The sequence below is a fragment of the Heterobasidion irregulare genome (assembly GCF_000320585.1).
Source record: "Heterobasidion irregulare TC 32-1 unplaced genomic scaffold scaffold_04, whole genome shotgun sequence".
Lineage (NCBI taxonomy): Eukaryota > Fungi > Basidiomycota > Agaricomycetes > Russulales > Bondarzewiaceae > Heterobasidion > Heterobasidion irregulare.
The window spans coordinates 2870495-2888411 of NW_009258200.1; the positions used below are offsets into that span (position 1 = coordinate 2870495).

At 53.9% G+C, this 17917-nt stretch overlaps 8 protein-coding genes across 8 annotated transcripts; 5 read left to right on the top strand and 3 right to left on the bottom strand.

The window, feature by feature from the left end:
* Positions 1 to 529: 529 nt before the first annotated feature.
* On the top strand, positions 530 to 2405 carry HETIRDRAFT_474620 (uncharacterized protein; the record flags this gene model as incomplete). Its single annotated transcript, XM_009547425.1, has 3 exons — positions 530 to 728; positions 782 to 1534; positions 1586 to 2405. The coding sequence occupies 3 exons, from the start codon at positions 530 to 532 to the stop codon at positions 2230 to 2232; spliced, it is 1599 nt and encodes a 532-aa protein (XP_009545720.1). The 3' UTR covers positions 2233 to 2405.
* Positions 2406 to 2574: 169 nt separating this feature from the next.
* Positions 2575 to 2944, top strand: HETIRDRAFT_165755 (uncharacterized protein; the record flags this gene model as incomplete). Its single annotated transcript, XM_009547426.1, has 2 exons — positions 2575 to 2690; positions 2749 to 2944. The coding sequence occupies 2 exons, from the start codon at positions 2575 to 2577 to the stop codon at positions 2942 to 2944; spliced, it is 312 nt and encodes a 103-aa protein (XP_009545721.1).
* Positions 2945 to 4538: 1594 nt separating this feature from the next.
* Positions 4539 to 5113, top strand: HETIRDRAFT_426715 (uncharacterized protein; the record flags this gene model as incomplete). Its single annotated transcript, XM_009547427.1, has 3 exons — positions 4539 to 4723; positions 4810 to 4953; positions 4981 to 5113. 3 exons carry the CDS (start codon positions 4539 to 4541, stop codon positions 5111 to 5113), a joined length of 462 nt encoding a protein of 153 aa, XP_009545722.1.
* A 274-nt stretch (positions 5114 to 5387) lies between these two features.
* Positions 5388 to 6781, bottom strand: HETIRDRAFT_315880 (uncharacterized protein; the record flags this gene model as incomplete). Its single annotated transcript, XM_009547428.1, has 6 exons — positions 5388 to 5518; positions 5593 to 5679; positions 5888 to 6124; positions 6178 to 6327; positions 6385 to 6673; positions 6728 to 6781. Coding segments are annotated over 6 exons (948 nt in total), but the record flags the coding sequence as incomplete, so codon positions are not given.
* A 10-nt stretch (positions 6782 to 6791) lies between these two features.
* On the bottom strand, positions 6792 to 8141 carry HETIRDRAFT_439800 (uncharacterized protein). Its single transcript, XM_009547429.1, has 5 exons — positions 8119 to 8141; positions 7951 to 7980; positions 7813 to 7889; positions 7565 to 7748; positions 6792 to 7512 (listed from the first exon to the last, which is right to left on the bottom strand). The coding sequence occupies exons 3-5, from the start codon at positions 7862 to 7864 to the stop codon at positions 7296 to 7298; spliced, it is 453 nt and encodes a 150-aa protein (XP_009545724.1). The 5' UTR covers positions 7865 to 7889; positions 7951 to 7980; positions 8119 to 8141; the 3' UTR covers positions 6792 to 7295.
* Positions 8142 to 8337: 196 nt separating this feature from the next.
* On the top strand, positions 8338 to 11262 carry HETIRDRAFT_383547 (uncharacterized protein; the record flags this gene model as incomplete). The annotated part of the gene is made up of 4 exons (XM_009547430.1): positions 8338 to 8796; positions 8953 to 9141; positions 9197 to 11010; positions 11100 to 11262. 4 exons carry the CDS (start codon positions 8338 to 8340, stop codon positions 11182 to 11184), a joined length of 2547 nt encoding a protein of 848 aa, XP_009545725.1. The 3' UTR covers positions 11185 to 11262.
* Positions 11263 to 11843: 581 nt separating this feature from the next.
* Positions 11844 to 12598, top strand: HETIRDRAFT_417371 (uncharacterized protein; the record flags this gene model as incomplete). Its single annotated transcript, XM_009547431.1, has 2 exons — positions 11844 to 12386; positions 12479 to 12598. The coding sequence occupies 2 exons, from the start codon at positions 11844 to 11846 to the stop codon at positions 12596 to 12598; spliced, it is 663 nt and encodes a 220-aa protein (XP_009545726.1).
* Positions 12599 to 14130: 1532 nt separating this feature from the next.
* HETIRDRAFT_451052 (uncharacterized protein) lies at positions 14131 to 14759 on the bottom strand (the record flags this gene model as incomplete). Its single annotated transcript, XM_009547432.1, has 3 exons — positions 14131 to 14253; positions 14308 to 14674; positions 14734 to 14759. The coding sequence occupies 3 exons, from the start codon at positions 14757 to 14759 to the stop codon at positions 14131 to 14133; spliced, it is 516 nt and encodes a 171-aa protein (XP_009545727.1).
* Positions 14760 to 17917: the final 3158 nt, after the last annotated feature.

Genomic DNA, 17917 nt, shown 5'->3' on the forward strand with positions numbered 1-17917 from the left:
CAAGGTGCCCAACGTTCGTTCCGCGAATGACGATCTTGGGATACTCTTTTATAGAAACAATCTAAAAAGGATAGAGGGATACCACAATAGTGATGTGTCTGATCGTAGCCCCGATGTGGTTGTGGTCTCCCTGGCTGCAGCTCGGGACGCAAGTGACTCTATTAAAATGCAATGGCGGCATGCCACTGGGCCCGCTCCTGAACAGCTTCGCACCGCGTTCGAGTGGTCGCAGATTCTCTGTGTTTTCGAGTTCAAGCGAGTTGCAAAGACGTTGACGCCGCCGCCCCTCAAATACTCCGGTTTTGGGGCCGTCCGTGAACCTCAGCAAAACATATGGAACCTGTTCAATCCCGTTCTAGATCCTTCCGGAGCGACCAGTGTGGAAGCTCATCCAGATGGCGACAGATCTGAAGCGACGGGTGCAAATTCAGGTGGCGGTGGAAAGAGGCCTCGAGCGACAAGTGCGAGCTCGAGTGCACGCGCAAACAAGAAGCCTCGAGGAAGAAGTGCGAACTCGGTTCCACCGAAGATGCACAACACTCGTGGTATTAGTGCCTTAGCGAATCAACCTCTGAGCGCCTCATCGGCACCCATCGCGCAGGAAGTCGAAGTCGGAATGGAACCCGTGGAGCGTCCGGAACCGCCTATCGTCCAGTGCGGATTGTATGGCGTTGAGATGTTGTCACGGGGGCCATGCGTCAACCACGCCATCAATGTACTTGTCATTGGTGAGACACGATGAATCTTCTTGTCGCGGGAGGTTCCTCATTTTTTGCCCCAGACGATGTTATGTGGATATGGTGGTACGACAGACAAGGCGCGATCCAGACTCAAGGAATCAACTTCGTTCAAGATCTTCCGCGCTTTCTGATCCTGCTCTTCGCGTTTCAGAGGTTCAAGCTCGAGGACTGGGGGTTCAACACCATCCTAGACCCCCAGTCCGAGATCGTCCATGGTCTCAAGAAAGTTCATAAAAGCAATTGTTTCCTTCCAGAATCGCATTTCGTGTTTCCGCCACCTGAACTGTCCGTCAGCGCACCGGTTGAGACCACTGTCCTGACGAAATCTCCAGTTTACCACGTATATAGCCTGGTGGGACGAGGCACATCTGTTTTCAGTGGTACTGCGTGTACGAAGGCTCCTCCGACCAGAGGTTCTGGCATACCTCAAGGCTCTGGCAAGGGACCCGTGGCTGTCGATGATATATCATTCGCAACCCCTGACAAGGATCAGGAAGTGGTAGTCAAGATCTATTGGCCGGAAGAATCACGCTTGAGCGAAGGCCGCATTATCAGTGAGGCGTATAAACGAGGGGAGGGCAATCTAGATATCGTGGAACATCTTCCGAAGATGTACCTCGAGCACGACTTCCCTGAACATTCGACAAACCATATCAGGGATGCGCTTCGTCTGACGTGGCCTGATGGACGGCGGGCTACTCGTATCCTTCGGCTTGCCATCTTCCTCAAATTGGACCCTATTATCGCATTGGGCGGGGAGGAGTTCATGAAAGCATATCTGGATTGCGTCCGCTGTGCGTCAAGCTTTCGTCTCAGTGGCGACAAATACTGACCCAAAGGTGCAGGCCACTTTGCTCTTTGGACACTGGGTATTCAACATAGCGATCTCAGCCTGTCAAATGTGATGATCAATGACCAGAATCGTGGTATCCTGAACGACTGGGATCTCGCCACGATCGAGGGAATATCAAAGCACGACGGGTGCGATCGCACTGGGACCGTGCCATTCATGGCCTTAGAACTACTCAACAAGCGATATTGGGCCGGTAAGATCAAGCGCCAATATCATCACGACCTCGAAGGCTTCCTGTGGATTTTGCCATATGTATGCTTGCAGTACAAGGATGGTAATATGGTCACGTATCTGCTCGAGTCGTGGAACACGGACGATTACACCATCTGCAGAGAGAAAAAGAGCGATTTCTTGAGGAATCTCCGCACACAACCTCACCTGATACCCAAGGCGACCTCTTCGTATAAATGGGAATGGGTCATATTTGATCAATTTGTACAGCGCATCGACAATAATTGGCAATCACCACTTACCGATGAGGCCATAGCCGCAGCCATCAAGGGAAATATGGAACTAGCAACATCGGTACTTAACCCTGGCGATGTTTATGCAGAATTTTGGGCTAGGATAAAGATGGCGGCAGAGGACGACAGCGGACACTTGTTGTATCTAAAGAAGTATGTGCCTGACGGCTTTTGAGCGGTTTCCTTCTTAGTGTCCTGGGCATGATGATTGGTATGAAGCTTGTGACTTGGAAGGCTGGCACGCACACCTGATACTATACCATCCCCACATCTTATACTCCGTCTCAAATAGGGTGCGGTTGAAGTAGAGTATACTCGCTGTTACACATAAAACTACGTTTTTTTCGGATATTCTGGTCCGATCTGCAGTGGTTCGACACACTCAGAAATTTTGTCCACAGATCGGTAACCACGAGTGCAATCATCAGTACGAAGCAAACAGAAATCTGATCACAAAGTGGACCGGCGTCGATCATGTTCTGAGCAGGAAAGTCACGCTACACGTACAAACGGCACCATGCTTGCATACCGCTTGCATGCGAACGACGGGCACACTGGCCGTACTCGATCAAGGAGGAATCGGATGGGATCAGCCCTTGACAACGTCGGTGCCAGTGGTGGGACGAAGCACAGGTACGTTGCTTCGAGTACGGGTTGGATCGGTCACGCTGATACACTAACTGGATGCCAGAAGCCGGATTGCCCACGACCTCGTGAAACATGAACAGTGCAAATTCGATGACATGCTGCAGTATTTTCTCGAGCGATGTCTCATCGACCCAAATGCTGCTCCGAATGATGCGCGCTTGAGCGTCTTGCAATCATGCCTCGAAGGGGTGCTTCCAATCTGCAACAGCGAGGATATGAAGCAAAGGCTTGTACACTAGCAAGTCTGTCTCCCGCCCTGTTCGAGATCAAGCGTTCACAGTCAATCTGAAGCTGCACATCAAGATTCGACGAACGGAGCAGACATTGGGCCTTCGCCGACCTCGCCAACGAGGCACTGAAGAAACTACACAAGGTCAATATCTCCGATACTCGTCCTGTAAACGACGATCTCCACATTCTTTTCCACCAAAATGACTGCGCATATATCCAGCCAGATCGCGGTCATCAGGCCTTTTGCAGTCCTGGGGTGGTCTTGGTCTCTCTCGCTGCAGCTCAGCTGATTGTGCCAGATGATTGTGGGGACATGATGGAATGGGAGGATGTTGTCGCCGGATATGCTTGCGATGGACCATATTCGCGCAGGAGCTTCGCCTGGCCGAGCATACTCACCTCGATGGAGTTCAAATTTTGCGGAAATAGTTCAAGACAGCTGCCCTCGAAGCTGGCCGGTCTAGATTTGACTCCAGAAAATCCTCGTATAACAGTTATGAATACCAATCTAGGTACGTTCGTATATGGTGTTTGTTGATAGTCTTTGGTAATACAACGTGTTCATTCTGGCTGGCAATCTGCTCTCACATTTGTATAGCAGGGGCAACTTCGAAGCAAGACGAAATTGAAGCCGAAACACTAGAGAATCCATCGTCTCCTATTGTACGGTGCGCGCTGTATGGCGCCGACATGCTATCAAGGGGGCCGTGTATGAACCACGCAATCAAGCTACTCCTCATCGGTAGAATTGGGGATTTTATTCCTGCTGCATGGTCCTTTCTCATTTCATGTTTCAGACGAAAGATATGGATATGGTGGTACGATAGACAAGTTATCCAGACGGAAGGCATCGACTTGATACAAGACTTTCCGCGCTTCCTAATTCTGCTCTTCGCGTTTCAGCGGTTCGAGCTGGAGGACTAGGGTTTCAACACTACGCTAGATCCGCGGTCCAAGGCCATTTCCCTCAAGAAAGATTCTAGAGGCTATCGTTTTGTCCTAGCCAGGAATTTTGTGTTCCCGTCATTTGGAATCCCTTCAGGTGGGTCGGCTGAGATTACGATCGACACGACTCGGCAAGTGCATCGGGCACATGGCCTAGCTGGGCGAGGCACATCTATTTTCTATGGCACTGCGGCTCTGGCGGTTTCTGAGAGTTCTGGCCAGCGTCGCCCGACTGACGATGAAACTACGGCGTTCAAAACATCCGAAAAGCTCCGAGAAGTAACAATGAATTTTTACTGGCGAGAGGAATCACGTTTGGGCGTATTCAGTAAAAGCAACAATCACCTCGCTCGTCGTCCAAATTCGCTTTTCGCGCACGACTTTCCTGAGTATTCGACGGGATATATCCGAAAAATGCTCGGTCTTGGATCATCCGAGCGCCGGTCTCCTACTCATATTCCTCGGCTGGCTGTGTTTTCCCGACCGAGACCTATCACCGCGTTGGTCGGCGAGGCGTTCTTGAAAGCGTAGCTTGATTGCGCACGCGGTGTGTGTGTTTTTGGTTTGGTGTTGACGACTATTAATGCAGAGGGCTCAGGCCACTATGCTCTTTGAGAGCTGGGCATCCAAGATATCAAGCCCAGGTTGTCGAATCTCATGGCCGATGAGCACGAGCTCAGTTTCTTGATCGACTGGGAGCCGGCGACGATCTTCGGGCAGTCGCGTCATGACGGGAGTTGTCACATTGGGACCATGCCCTTCATGGCTTTGGCTCTGCTCAACGAGGAGTACTGGGAGGGCAAGATGAAGCGTCAATATCACCACGACCTCGAAGGTTTCCTGTGGATTTTGCCTTTCGTATGCTTGCAGAATGAGAACGGAATCCGCCTTTAAAGTCATGAAACACGGAAAATTACACCTTCTGCAGACTATTGAAGCTCGGCTTTTTGAATGACATCGAAGACGGACCTGCGTTGCTTAGAATGAAGGCGACACCTTCACACGAGATGGGATGGATCCTGTTTTGTGATATCTTGCCCTCGATTCATGAGTCTTGGTCCCCACAGTCCGGGTCAGCGTTTGACCTTTTTCTGTGCAGATCGACTGGGGTGGAAGTCTCGGAGGATGCTTATGCGAAGGTGTCGAGTAAGGAGACTTACTTGGACTTTTGGAAGCGCGTGAAGACGCTCGCAAACTTACCACGAACGAAGGAACTCATACCTAATTTATGAAGATTTGTGCCCGTGGGGCTTGTATAGATCGGTCACTCGACTTAGTCATGACGCATGAATGCATGACGGCCGGTTATGGCCTACAAGTTAGTTACACCGCAGCTCTTGTATGTGGTCGAACCAGTGCCATTATTTAAGCAAAGACTGAAGCAGCTGCGATGACATCTGCTTCGCGCTTGAGCTGATGTTCCGAGATTTAAGTTTTTGAAGGATGCATGTCGACTTCTGCATTGGAATGTATGTCTGTGACAATGATAGCCACGCATGTAAGCACTCATTCCATGCCGCCCAACGGGCCGTCGCCTTCCTCCGGGCCCTGCGCGGGCGATTTCGCGTGTGCCTCTTCAACCTCCTCCTGCACGCGCTCGACGGACTTGAAGTACTTGGCCGTCTTGATGTGGAGCTCTGCATGGTCCCATGCATTACGTCAGGCGACGAATGCCACTCTGGAAGAACCGGAATGGCGAGAGTGTACGTACCGGCGATGGCGTCTTCGTTGACGATGATCAGCGCCCAAGGATGTATCTGGAGCACCGACAGCGTCCAGGGATGGTTCACGCTATCCTCTGTCAAATCAGACATGCTCAGTCCTACACGCCCACACTGTAATTCCACGTAATTGACGTGATGCCGGAGCCAACCTGCTCTGAAGATCGCGTCCGTGATCACGAATGCTTCGTTCGCTCAACATCGCCTTGCTCCTGCTCGTCGAGATGCAGAGGCAGACGGGGCGGGGTTTGGTCGGTCTGCACCGATGAGAGGCGTCGGACGCACCGATAGCCTTACTGATCCCCAGGCTCTTCCTTTGGCCGGTGACGACCACGACGACCTCCCACGAGTCGAGGACGGTACCGACGCCGACGGTCAGCGCCATGCGAGGCACGGCAGATACGTCGTCGCCGAAGAACCGGGCGTTCGCGAGGATCGTGTCGTACGCGAGCGTCTTGATGCGCGTGCGCGAAACGAGCAACGAGCCCGTGCGACAAAGCATGACGCGGTCAGGAGCGCTGTCTGTCACGGAGAGAGACGCCCATGAGGCCAGAGATGTAGTAAGATACGCGCACTAAGCTCGTTGAACGCGATGTATCCGTCTTCGCCGGTGCCGCCGAGAAACAGCTCGATGCCCCCGCGGACCTTGATCTCAGCTTTGCATTCGCCTATCAGATCGTCATCTTTCTCGTCGAGGATATTCACGTTCGCGGCCGGGATGTCGACTGGACGGACGAGCTATGCAGCAGTGACGGCATGAAGCAAGCAGAGATAACCCGCACTGTACGAGAAGAATTCGCGGAGCATAAAGGTATGGTACGACTCCGAGTGATCCCGCGGTAGACCCGCGTACTCGTCCACGTTGAACGTCACCGCGTCTTCAAACCTGCGCCGGGTGGCGTAAACATCAAGACACGTTACGCATATACATACTTGACTCGAGACACTTGTGACAGGTTGCCACCCTTCACGAGCTGATGAGGTGTTGTACGTCGGGATCGGGGACGATCCCATAGGCTTGAAGTCAACGATCCTATCAGCGATAAACGACATCAACGCACGATCTGTATACTTTCCGCGGGCAGAGTAACGCGACGTAGGATGCTCATATACCGATTATTTGACAATGCAATTTCCGATGTACTCTCCGACAGCATGGGGGTCATCCCGAATGATGAGACCTTTGATGGGAATGATGGAATGAGAGTAGACATTGAATCAACACCTGACGGTTAGATCGACATCGACGTCCGTCAAGGGAGCGTCGACATACACACGATAACAGAGGTAAAGTTGGGATCTACAAAATGGGGCAAAGCCAGGCTGGAGGGATACGAGCAGCAGAGTCATGGAAGAAAAAGCAAAGGGGAAGACTTAGCAGCAAAGTACTCAAATGGTGCAGGCCGGAAGATCGTCGACTTGGACAACACACGTTTGTCGGCCCTGCGACCCTCAAAATGAAAGATAACAAAGCCTTCACACAGGGCCATCGGATGGGGTGCGAGGGAAAGAACATAGCATAGTCATGCACGGATAATGCCGGGATCATACTACACTTTTGCGAGGGAAAATATAATGCAACGTCAAAGTGGAAGCATAGGGTCACCTGGTGGTCATACTCGCCCACCCAACCGCCTCCTCCCGGCCTGTCTGCCTGCCATCCTGTGGGGCCAAAAGCCCGGCAGCGAACGACTTACTCCCGAGGAGCACCGCGACCGACACCAGCAAACTGCGGCCGGTACTCGCCAGGTGCGCCCTCCTTCTTTCCTCCGTCGTCCCTGCGGCGGTAATCGTCGCGGTCGCCTCTTGGTGCGCGGTAGGCGCCGTCGCCACCGGCACGGACCTGGGCGGGACGAGCGCGGGCAGGCTTGCGGTGTGTCTCCGGAACGACCTCAGTAGGGAGGTGGAGCCTGGTCCATAATTAACAATCTTCGCCGTGCTTGAGAGATGCACTAAACGCACCATTCGCGGAGGTAGTCAACGCCCTCGGGGGTGAGGGTATAGTAGTACCATTGCCACGAGAACTGGGTCTTAACGAAGCCTTTTGAGGTCAAGGACTGGAGAGCCTTGATGACTTCGAGGTTGGGGACATCGAGTTCCTCGTGCTTGGGCGCGTTGAAATCCTTTTTGGCGACCATCACCCCCTCTAGACATAGGACATCCACTAAATCACGACGACGCCGAAAAAGCAGGTGCGATCCAAGACGCACCCTTGAAGAGGTTCTCGTAGATGACGCGCCTGTTCTGCTTAGAGATGATCATGTTGGGCTGGTTTTGAAGGCGGTAGCTGCTCCCCGGGCACAATAAACTTCCCAGAGCACGACACGCGAAAAATGAGACGGACGCACTGTAACGCTCGAAGGTTACACTAGATCCGGCTGCAACGAAAGATCCAAGTGAGCATGCATGTCATCCAGACCGCGGACCAGCCATCCGACCCCTTCCACGCCTCAGACTTGCGCTACGACAGCGATACGGCCACAACCTAGCCAGGAGAAAACGGTGGGGACACTCACGGAGCGCGAGGGTGACGATGGCGTTGAGGGGGGTAGTCTTGACGTCGAGCGGGTGGGTCTTCGGCGACGGTGAATAGACTTCGGCCAGCGTCGAGCGGAGCCCCAAACCATGCCTAATTGGGAAATATGTGCCACGTGCGCGGGAGTGTCAGCAGCTATCGGCGGTTGTCCTCGTCCTCGTCGCCCTCGTCGTCGCCATCGTCGCCCGCGTTTTGCTCAATGTCGCGCCTTCCACAGCCCTCGTCCCCAAAACCACAGTCAAGAACACAAAGGAGCCCTTCAATATCGCACCTCGCGCCGCCGTCGCCCGCCACCTCCCGCCTGCGTTCTCCTTCTCCCACCACGTTCCCCACCTCGCGCCTCTCCCCAACCACGACATCCTCCACAACCGCCTCCCCGGCGCGCCTCCGCACCAAGTCGACGCCGAAACCGGTGACGCGCAAGCCCGCCGTGGTCGAAGCGCCGCCGCTGCCCAAAGCCACCCCGCTGAGCATCCGCGAGGCGATCGCGCTCAAGCGCTCCGAGGCCAAGAAAGCCATGACCGCCAGCGGGGGCGCGTCGCCCATCGTGCGCGCTGCGGCTGGCCTTGATGACGCGCTTTTTGCGCAGGAGGATCCCAACCTCGACATGGGGCGCCGCTCGGTGCGCGAGACGATCGAGCGCGCGCGGAGCACAGGTGTGGACTCTCTTCTCTCCCCCTCCCCCCGCATCACCGAATAGCCGGGGAAGACTGACCGTCGAAGGTCGCACCCTCACTCAGGCAATCTAAACCTGACGTCTCGCGACCTGATCTGCATCCCCTCTGCGCTGTTCGAGATCCACCTCGGCGTGCAGCCCGCAAAGCTCGCGCTCGTCCCCGACGAGCCACCCCTTCCGGAGAACCCCAAGCGGCGGGGCGAGTCCGAATCGGGCGCCCCTTCGTGGTTCGAGCAGCAGGACCTTTCCGTATTGAAAGCCTGGAACAACGAAATCGTCGAGCTGCAGCCGGAAATATCTTTGTTCGGTTCCCTGCAGAACGTTGACGTGCGCTCTCCATTTCTCCCTTCCACATGCTCCAAGCTCACCGCGGCTCTTTCAGTTGCGCAACAACCGCCTGACCACCCTGCCTGACACCTTCCCGGACCTGACGTCTCTCACGGTGCTCGACCTGTCGCGCAACAAGATCACACATTTCCCCACTAATTTTTTTGCGCTGCCCGCGCTCATATCGCTCAATATATCGCACAACGCGCTTGTTTCGCTGCCGTTCAACACGCCTTTTTCTCACGGCGTCGCTCCCCCCTCGCGTTTGCGTTCGACCGACCTCTTCGCGACGGCGATCGTCCGTGCCGATCAACCTCTGCCTCGCCTGACGACTCTCGACGCCTCACACAACAAGATCGCCGCCTCGTCCATCGACATCGACCACCTCCCCCAAGCTCTCGCCACGCTCGATCTGTCAGAGAACCCTCTCGCGAGCGGCTCGGGCTCGGCGGTCGCCGCGCTCCTCTCCGCGCTCTCCACGCTTCCCAAGCTCGAAACTCTGCGCCTGAAGAAAGCTGATCTCGATGACCGCGCGTTCCCCTCCTCGCTCTTTCCCTCCGCAGACGTTTTTGAGAAGCTGACACTGCTCGACATGGAGGAGACGCACGTGACAAAGGTCGCGGTCGCCAAGGCCTTCTCCGTCCTGTCCTCCCGCGAGTGCGACTTTGACGGCATCGTCGCCACCGCCGCGGACGAGGACGACGTGGGGCCCCCGCCGCGATCTGTCTCTGCCTCGATCATCAAGATCATTGTGGGGAAAAAGGTCGTCCGCGAAGCATGGGAGATCGAGGCCGATCGACGCGCCAAACTTCGCAGCAGGCGCAGTGCCGGGAACTTGCGCTCTGCAGCGTCCGAGGATGCCCAGCTCTCGTCCCTGGCGACTCCGCCGCCGCCTCCTCTCCCCACGACGACGCCGTCAACTTTGCGTGCGGCGCCTGCGAGAAAACTCGTCGAGCCGAAGCGTGAGGTGGCCAAGGAACAGTGGGAGATCGAGGCCGAACAGGGCCTGCTGACTGAGGGCGGCCGGCGGCGCGCCAGGGCCCTCGCAGCAGCAGCTGCGCAGCAACAGCCAGCGTCTTCCCAAGAGGGAAGCCCCGCATCTGACTCGGGCAACCCGGGCGGCCTGCTGCTCAAGAGCAAGTACTACGATGCGCGCACGCAAACACTCGCGCTGCCCGCCCTCGCGCCCCCGAGCCGGCGGGCGGGCCACAAGCACGGGTTCTCCCTCGCGTCGAACGCATTCTCCGGCAGCGCGGAGAGCGCGGACGTGGCAATACCGAGTGCGACGCTGCCTCTGTCGTTCATCGTCGCGCAGCCGTTCGCAGACACGCTACGGGTGCTGGCGCTCAAGGGGCGGCGGGCAGACTCGAGCTTCGTGTTGCCGAGCGAGGGCGGCGCGCGCGGGCCTTTTCTGGCGCGGCTAGAGGAGCTCTGTCTGGAAGGTTGCGGGCTGGGAGACGAAGTGGCGGTGGCGGCGGCGGGCGCGAGCGTAGGGGGCGAAGAGAAGAGGCGTGAGGATGTGCTGGGGCTCGTCGCGCGGTTGTTCCCGAGCCTGCGGATGCTGGACCTGTCGTACAACGACCTGGTGGGGGACACGCTGCGCGCGGAGACACTCGCACGGCTGCTGTCGTCCGCGCCTGGAGAGGGGCGGGCGGGGCTGCGGCAGCTGAGGCTACGCGGGAACCGGATCGCGCGGCTGGACGGGTTCGTCGAGGTAGCGCGGACGCTGTTCGGTGCGGGCAAGAGCGGCGAGGGTGCGGGCGGCAGGTGGGTGCTGGAAGAGCTGGACGTGCGAGATAACGCGGTGGAGGGGCTGGCGGGGGAGCTGGGGCTCCTGCCGCTGGAGGTATTTTTGGTGGAGGGCAACGCGTGAGTGGCGCGCGACGCGCGTCTTGTTTTTTTTGTTTTATGTTTTTGCGGCGATCGGGTGCTGATGATGATCATTCTTCCTTGTGCAGGTTCCGGGTGCCGCCTCGGCGGATCTGGGAGAGGGAAGGAACGAAAGGACTGCTGGCGTGGTTGAGGGCACGGGTGGTGGGATGACTCGGATATGTTTTTGTGGAGAGAGTGAATGCGATGTTTAGTTATTGTTTTACACGGACGATGTGGTGTGCAACCGGGAAGAGGAGGGCAATCGCGCGAAATGAGAACCGCCGTCTCGGAAGCTGCCAACCGCGTCCGCGGAGTTATAATAGAATCCGCGCCGCAGATCTCGTCTCTCCTTAATACACGCCCCTCCCGCCCTCTCCCTCCCTCTTCCCCCCCTCCTCCTTCCTCCCTCCCACCACATCGCAAAATGTCGTTCGCGCCGCTCGACTCGCTGGCCGTCGCAGAGCTCGACTGGCTACAGGATTCTGTGGAGTGCGTGCACGGGTCTGCCCCACTGACGTTCCATTCCACTGACCGAGCAGCGCTCCACCGTGCGTGCGTGCGTGCGTGCGTGGATACACACAGGCTTGTCGACGGGCCCTCGGCCCTCTGGGACCTGTCCTTCCACTCCTTCCATCCCACAGACCTCTCCGCCGTCCAGCGCCCCCCGAGCCCCCTCGACTCCCTCGAACGCGAATTCGTGCGTGCCCCCTCCCTCTCTTCCACCCCCCTGCCACCGTTTCATCGACCTCGACTGACCCTCCGCCCTCTGCCTGCGTCTGCACGCGTCTCAGTGCACAAATTTCACGTGCTGCGGGCTGAACCTCCCTGACATGCACCACCTCCTCGAGCACTTCGAGGACACCCACGTCGTCTTCCCCGAAGACATCTCAGACGGCCTCTCCCCGCCCCCACATCCCTACGTCCTCAGCTACCCACGCCCCCACACGCCACCATCATCGACAACGTCGACATCAACGCCAACGCCAACAGCGACCCGCCCTACGACCCTCCTCGCGGATCCCCCGCCCGCACGCGCCCACATCACACCTTCGCCTTCTCCCTCCCCCGTGCTCGCACTTCCCCCCGCCTTCTTCGGCCTCGCCCCCGCCTCTGGCCCCGCACGAACAGACAGGTCCAAATCCGGCCGCTTCAAAACCCTCCACGCGCCCGTTCACGCGCCCGCACGCGCCAGGGCCAGGGCCGAAGGCCAGCTCTCCGCGTCCGGCAGGAAGCGCGACAGGCAATACCGCTGTCCTGTGAGTCGCCCCCCCTTCCTCTTTCCCTTCTTTTTCCCTGCGTGCCTGCCCTGTTCTCTCACCCCCCCCGCGCTGACGCTCGCTTGCTCGCTTGCTCAGCGTCCCGGCTGCACAAAGGTGCGTACCCTTTCACCTTATCTTGTCGGAACACGCAGACGCGCCGTTCGCTCACGCACCCTCTCCGTTCCCCCCTTCGCTTCCTCGCGCAGTCCTACCTCAATCCGAACGGACTCAAATACCACGTCGAAAAAGGCACGTGCGAGATCGCGCCAAAGGGCGGCTGGATCGATCGCGACCTGCACGTCGCACCCGCTAGCACCTCGGCATAAAAACAACGAACACTCGCTGCTCGTGCACCGTATACCCGCCTCCCTCTCACTCCCCTCATCCTACCTTCCACCTCCCCCCGCCCGAAAGAAAACAGACTCGCGTTTCGGACGGACCGGCTCCGTCCCGTGCGCGCCGCCTCTCTGCTCTCGAGCCCTGCATTCACGAATTTCCCGTCTCCCCTCTTTGCCATCCCCGTGTGCTTACTATCATTATGGCGTGTATGTTATTGGTGTAGTTGTAGTATGATGTACGATGTACGTCTCCCCCCGTGCCCCGTGGTGATCTTGTCTGCGCGGCATGGCATCTCGCGCACCCGAGCGGAAGCGAAACAAAAATCCAGCAGGAATAGATGATAAAAATAAATAGACGATGGACGGCCATCGATGCGCTCGTGGGGGAAGGAAGGGGGGAGGGGGAGAATCAGGGAACGCAGTTCACCGCGACGTCGTTCAGAACGTCCGGAGGCACTTAATCCTGCAACTCGATGGCGAACCGAGCCACGCGCCTCCAAAAGTCTGCCTAGTCCGCGCGGGCCGAGTCTGCTGTCGGCCGGGGAACTCGGGACTGTAGGCTGCCTCTTCATGGACACTCGCTTGCTCCACGCCGTCTCGGGTGGTCCGAGCCAGAACGTGTGAATGGTAGGTAAGATGCCGGAACATAACATCTCATTACTTCTCGTATGAGGGCATCGCCTTCATTGCCTGTGATTGATCTTGGTTATGTCTGCAAGAATGGTAGTTTCCCGTGCTCCGCGACTTTGGAGGCGGATTCTCAAACAAGTCGTCGATGATGTATCGGAGGAATAGCACATAGGGTCGATGATGTATCGGAGGAATAGCACATAGGGCATAATCCATAAGAAGCCTTTGAGGTCGTGGCGACATTGACGCTGGATGCTTGTCCAATAATCTGTGTTGAGCAAGTCCATAGTCATGTACGTAGGGCACGGCCTCGGAGCGAGAGCTCCCGTCATGACGTGACTGCCCGAACATTGTCGCTAGCTCCCAGTCGATCAAGAACCCGCGCTCGTCTTCATCGGCCATGAGATTCGACAGCCTGGGCTTGACATCCTGGATGTCCAGCTCTCAAAGAGCATAGTGGCCTGAGCCCTTCTGTGTCAATAGTCGATGACACTATAGCAAACCGGAGGAAGACGCACCGCGAACGCAATCAAACCGCACTTTCAAGAATGCGATGATAGGTCATGCCCAGTGAGAATCCCCCCACGGCTGATAGGACGAGGTAGGACGACATCGGAGCTTCCTATCTCGTCCTACCTCGTCCTCTGGTGTCATCAAACCTGGACTTACGCCATCAATCTATCTGAGGCTATATCGTGTCATCCGAAATTTCGGATGCTTCTATATCCTCTCATCGGACCCTGTAGGAACTTCAGATATCTCAGTGTTTTAATGAAATCAGAATAAACATTTTTATTTTTATTTGTTCTACTACCAAAAGATGCAAGAAAAAAAAACATTGCGGCGTGGGGCGATCACACGAACAACTACACGACACACAAACATTACTCTCACGAGGAACTAGGCCTGCTGCCCGGCATGCCTGCAATTCCATCATCGTGCTCCAAGGAGATGATGGCAAGTACATCCCGCTTGCGCTGTTGCTTGAGCTGTGCAACCTTCAACCTATAGAGCTGCAAATACAAACATCAGATGGTGTGGATTGTATGAGCAAGCTGGGCACTCACCTGTTTCGTGCTCTTGTCCATGGCCAGCCAGATCTTTGTAAACTCTGCAAGGGTTGTTGGCCCATGCTCCTCCACATACTCTTTCATAAAGAGCAAGGTGTGGAATATGTTAGTATGAGATGGAGAAAAGTAAAAAAATACATACCGATTGATCTGAGGCACTGCCGGAGGTGTGCACATCTTTGGCTTCTGTTTGCTAGTCCTCTTTGTGCATGTGGGTTTAGGTCTTTTGGCAGTATCGGTAGCATTGGTGACTTGAGCTGCCAGTGTGGTGATGGAGAGGGAAGGGGGGGATGGGCCGTTGAGTGTCAACACGCACAAGAAAACAATGGTGAGTGTCAATTCATCTGTCAACAGAGTGATTTTTCTGCTGTAAGAAAAAATGAGATTGATAGAAAAAGAGTGAAAAAATATCAAATTACTTACAGCAGGTCTATGATCTTGTGAGGCATGGTAGAAACAATACCAATGAGATAGGTTTGAATCAAAGAGAGATAATACTCACCACTATGGCCAGAAATGACTCTACTGTATCTAAACAGAATGTAGGAAAGTCCCCTTCCTATTCCTTGCCTTTTAATGGCCCCATGCATAAAGTTGAAAGCACTGCTTTGGCTAGGTCCAATACTTCCATGATCCCAATGTTAGTAGGCATGCACAGGGCTACATGTGCTGCCCCCAGGGCTGATACAACTACATCTTGCCAGTACAAAGGTATCATCAGTAATGAAAATAGGTTCAGCTCAAGCACATACCCTTACATATGTCCATATCTATATTCTTGTAGTCTTTGCAGTGACCTGAGCTGCTTGATGTCATGGCACATCTGTGTCTTTCTTGTTGCAGTACTTGTGACCATCCACTCCACTTGAATGTGATGGCAGATCACCATACATATCTTTAAGATTGTCAACTGGCTTGGCAGGGGTTCTGGCTAGGGCTTTTCAAAGGGGGGAAGTGGGCATAGAAATGGATAACAGACTATATGCACCTGTGAGTTCTCTTTCTCGTTTCCATTTTCTCATTGAGTTTCCAATCATCCTCATTTTGTAGCAAGTATCAGTGCACCAAGGCATTATTTAGAAGGCCACATGCCTTCTATTGTGCCTTCCTCAAGCTTGACAAGCTCATGCTTCCTTCCATGAGTCTCATACTATTTTGAATAGTTATTAGTCATGATGTGTTCAATTTTCCAATTATCTTGACAGAGCCGCTAGTGATGCCTTTGAGTACAAAACACACCCAAGAAACACCCCTACAAGCGCAGGTAGGCAGGAGCTGGTTCTAGTGTGCAAGGAACTATAAGATGTGGAACAACTAACAAGGGAGCTTACTAAAAGTGTTTGGAGTGTAGCAAACAAATAACTCCAAAATTGAAATATTCGGTTGGTCAGTTGGTCAGGCAGTTAGGCAATTGGTTAGTTGGTTGGTAGGTTGGTTGGTTGGTTGGTTAGTTGGTTGGTTAGTTGGTTGGTTAGTTGGTTGGTTAGTTGGTTGGTTAGTTGGTTGGTTAGTTAGTTGGTTAGTTGGTTGGTTAGTTGGTTGGTTAGTAAGTTGGTTAGTAGGTTGGTTGGTTGGTTGGTAGGTTGGTTGATTGGTAGGTTGGTCGGTTAGTGTTTGATCGGGATTTGATCAGGATGCAAAGGGGGGAATGGGTATGAGGCTACACTGAACACTGGCAGAGGATGACAAACTAGATGAGAGGGAGAGAGCAAGATGACAAGGGCTCTGATGGAGGGCTGTGATCAAATGCAACAACATAAACAAAGGGAAAAACTGCAAACGAGGGTCAGAATGCAATAGCTCAAAGTCTTATAGACACAAGCGCATAAATGGAATCGGAACAAGGGGGGAGCCAAAGCTGATGTATTGCAAGGCCATAGGTGCTCTTTTATAGTAAGCCCGAACAGGTACAAGATAAGGAGATTGGCAGAGGCATAGAGCAATTGGAAATGCATGCCAAGAGTGATCAAAGGTAAAAAAGATAAGGGGGTAATATTGCAAATACTATAAGATAAGAAGCAATAACTTTAAAGTCTAGATAAGTGGAGAGATTGCCAAGGTGAGTCCACATGGACCTGGAAATAAGAACCACATGCCACATGGATAAACCATTTAGAAACTTAGGAGCTCTGAGAATAACAAAGGATAGGTCAACAGAAGTCATAAGGACGATAAAAGATAGAAAGAGAGATCTGTTCTGAGTTAACAAAGTGTTTGGCTGCCTCCGATTTGGGACACTGAAGCCAACCAAATGTGCTGACCATGTGAAGTGTACTGAACCGATCGGTGTCATGACGCAAACAAGTTTGTGCCTTGGCAGGGTAATTTCCAAGAATGTTCCATAGAAAAAAATAACTATGCAAGTCTAGGCCAATGCAAGGAACGTTGGAAAGGAACGGGAAATTGAGGAACAAGGTGATTCAAGAACCGCTGGTAATCACATCTACGCATCACTCCCTCACATCATGTCCAACAACACCTCTACACGCTCATCACTCTGGGGCACATTCCCTCAATCATTGTTCCATCTTCATCACCACACAGAGCTGCGACAGCCACCACCGGACTTCCATCCACTAATTGTCCCATCGGGTCCATGACCTGACTTGCTTAACGTATCCTCTATCTTCCCACCACCTCGTTCTTTTATAACCATCCCTTACGAACCCACATACTGCATCGATGTCACCTCCCATACTCTTCTAGCTCCATCACCTTTGAATGAGCCACCCATGATGTCAATCCCTCCCGCCGAAGATGGAATTTGACTGCCACCTGTTTCAGCTGGAGGAGTATCAATGGAGGTCTGTGTCCTTCCTAGGAAAGAGGGGATTTGGTTGGAAGATGGGGTTTCAGTGGATGTGATTGAAAGAAAGCCAGATGGCGACTACGAGTTTACGACTATCATTCTTTCCGAAATGGTCTGGCGAGATGATCATATTGCCGTCTTTGGTGGAGCGGGCAATGAGCAGCAGTTCATAGTGGTGACATCTACTTTCCGTGTCAACTCTCCTATGTATCACATGTTCGGTGAGTACATTCGAGCTCTCTTCAGCTCTGACCACAAACATGTTCCCGCATCTGATGGCAATGTCTTGGAGATTGCGAGGCGAGCATTAGCAGGAATGGGAAGTATGATCTTTCATCGATTTGCTAGGCCATGAACACTTTACCCATTCATGATTCATTAAGTTCTTACTCCTTTAATCTAGTGTTTCTTGTTTATTTCTTTCCCTGAAAATTCATACAGTCTTTATATTTCAAGTATCACACTCTCACTTGGCTCCAGTTTCATGCTTAGGATGTGGATGGACATTTTGATCTATGTTTGTGAATATATGCAGCTGTCTTTCATTAAACCTTGACTTATCTGGGACTTAAAGTATCTGTATTTATTAACAAAGCTGCCTTGGTGCTATTTTAACAGACCAGATGAAGCCTAGAAGGGACTAGAGTAGAGCCAAACTGATCCAGACTCTCATAGAATTGCATGGACCTTATGTGCTTTCTAATGCACTGAGAGGCTTTGTAATGGCTTAGTGAGCGGATGAGGAATCCAGAGGCTAGAGAACCTAGAGCTGCTCAGGTGACTAATAGAGAATCTGGA

What these genes read in the sequence shown, in the direction of transcription:
- HETIRDRAFT_439800 (XM_009547429.1), bottom strand. Translation starts at nt 7,864, where the DNA reads ATGATCATCTCTAAGCAGAACAGGCGCGTCATCTACGAGAACCTCTTC. An exon ending in CTACGAGAACCTCTTCAAGG is followed by an intron (nt 7,749 to 7,812) that starts GTGCGTCTTGGA and finishes TCCTATGTCTAG; the next exon opens with AGGGGGTGATGGTCGCCAAA. An exon ending in GTTGACTACCTCCGCGAATG is followed by an intron (nt 7,513 to 7,564) that starts GTGCGTTTAGTG and finishes ATTATGGACCAG; the next exon opens with GCTCCACCTCCCTACTGAGG.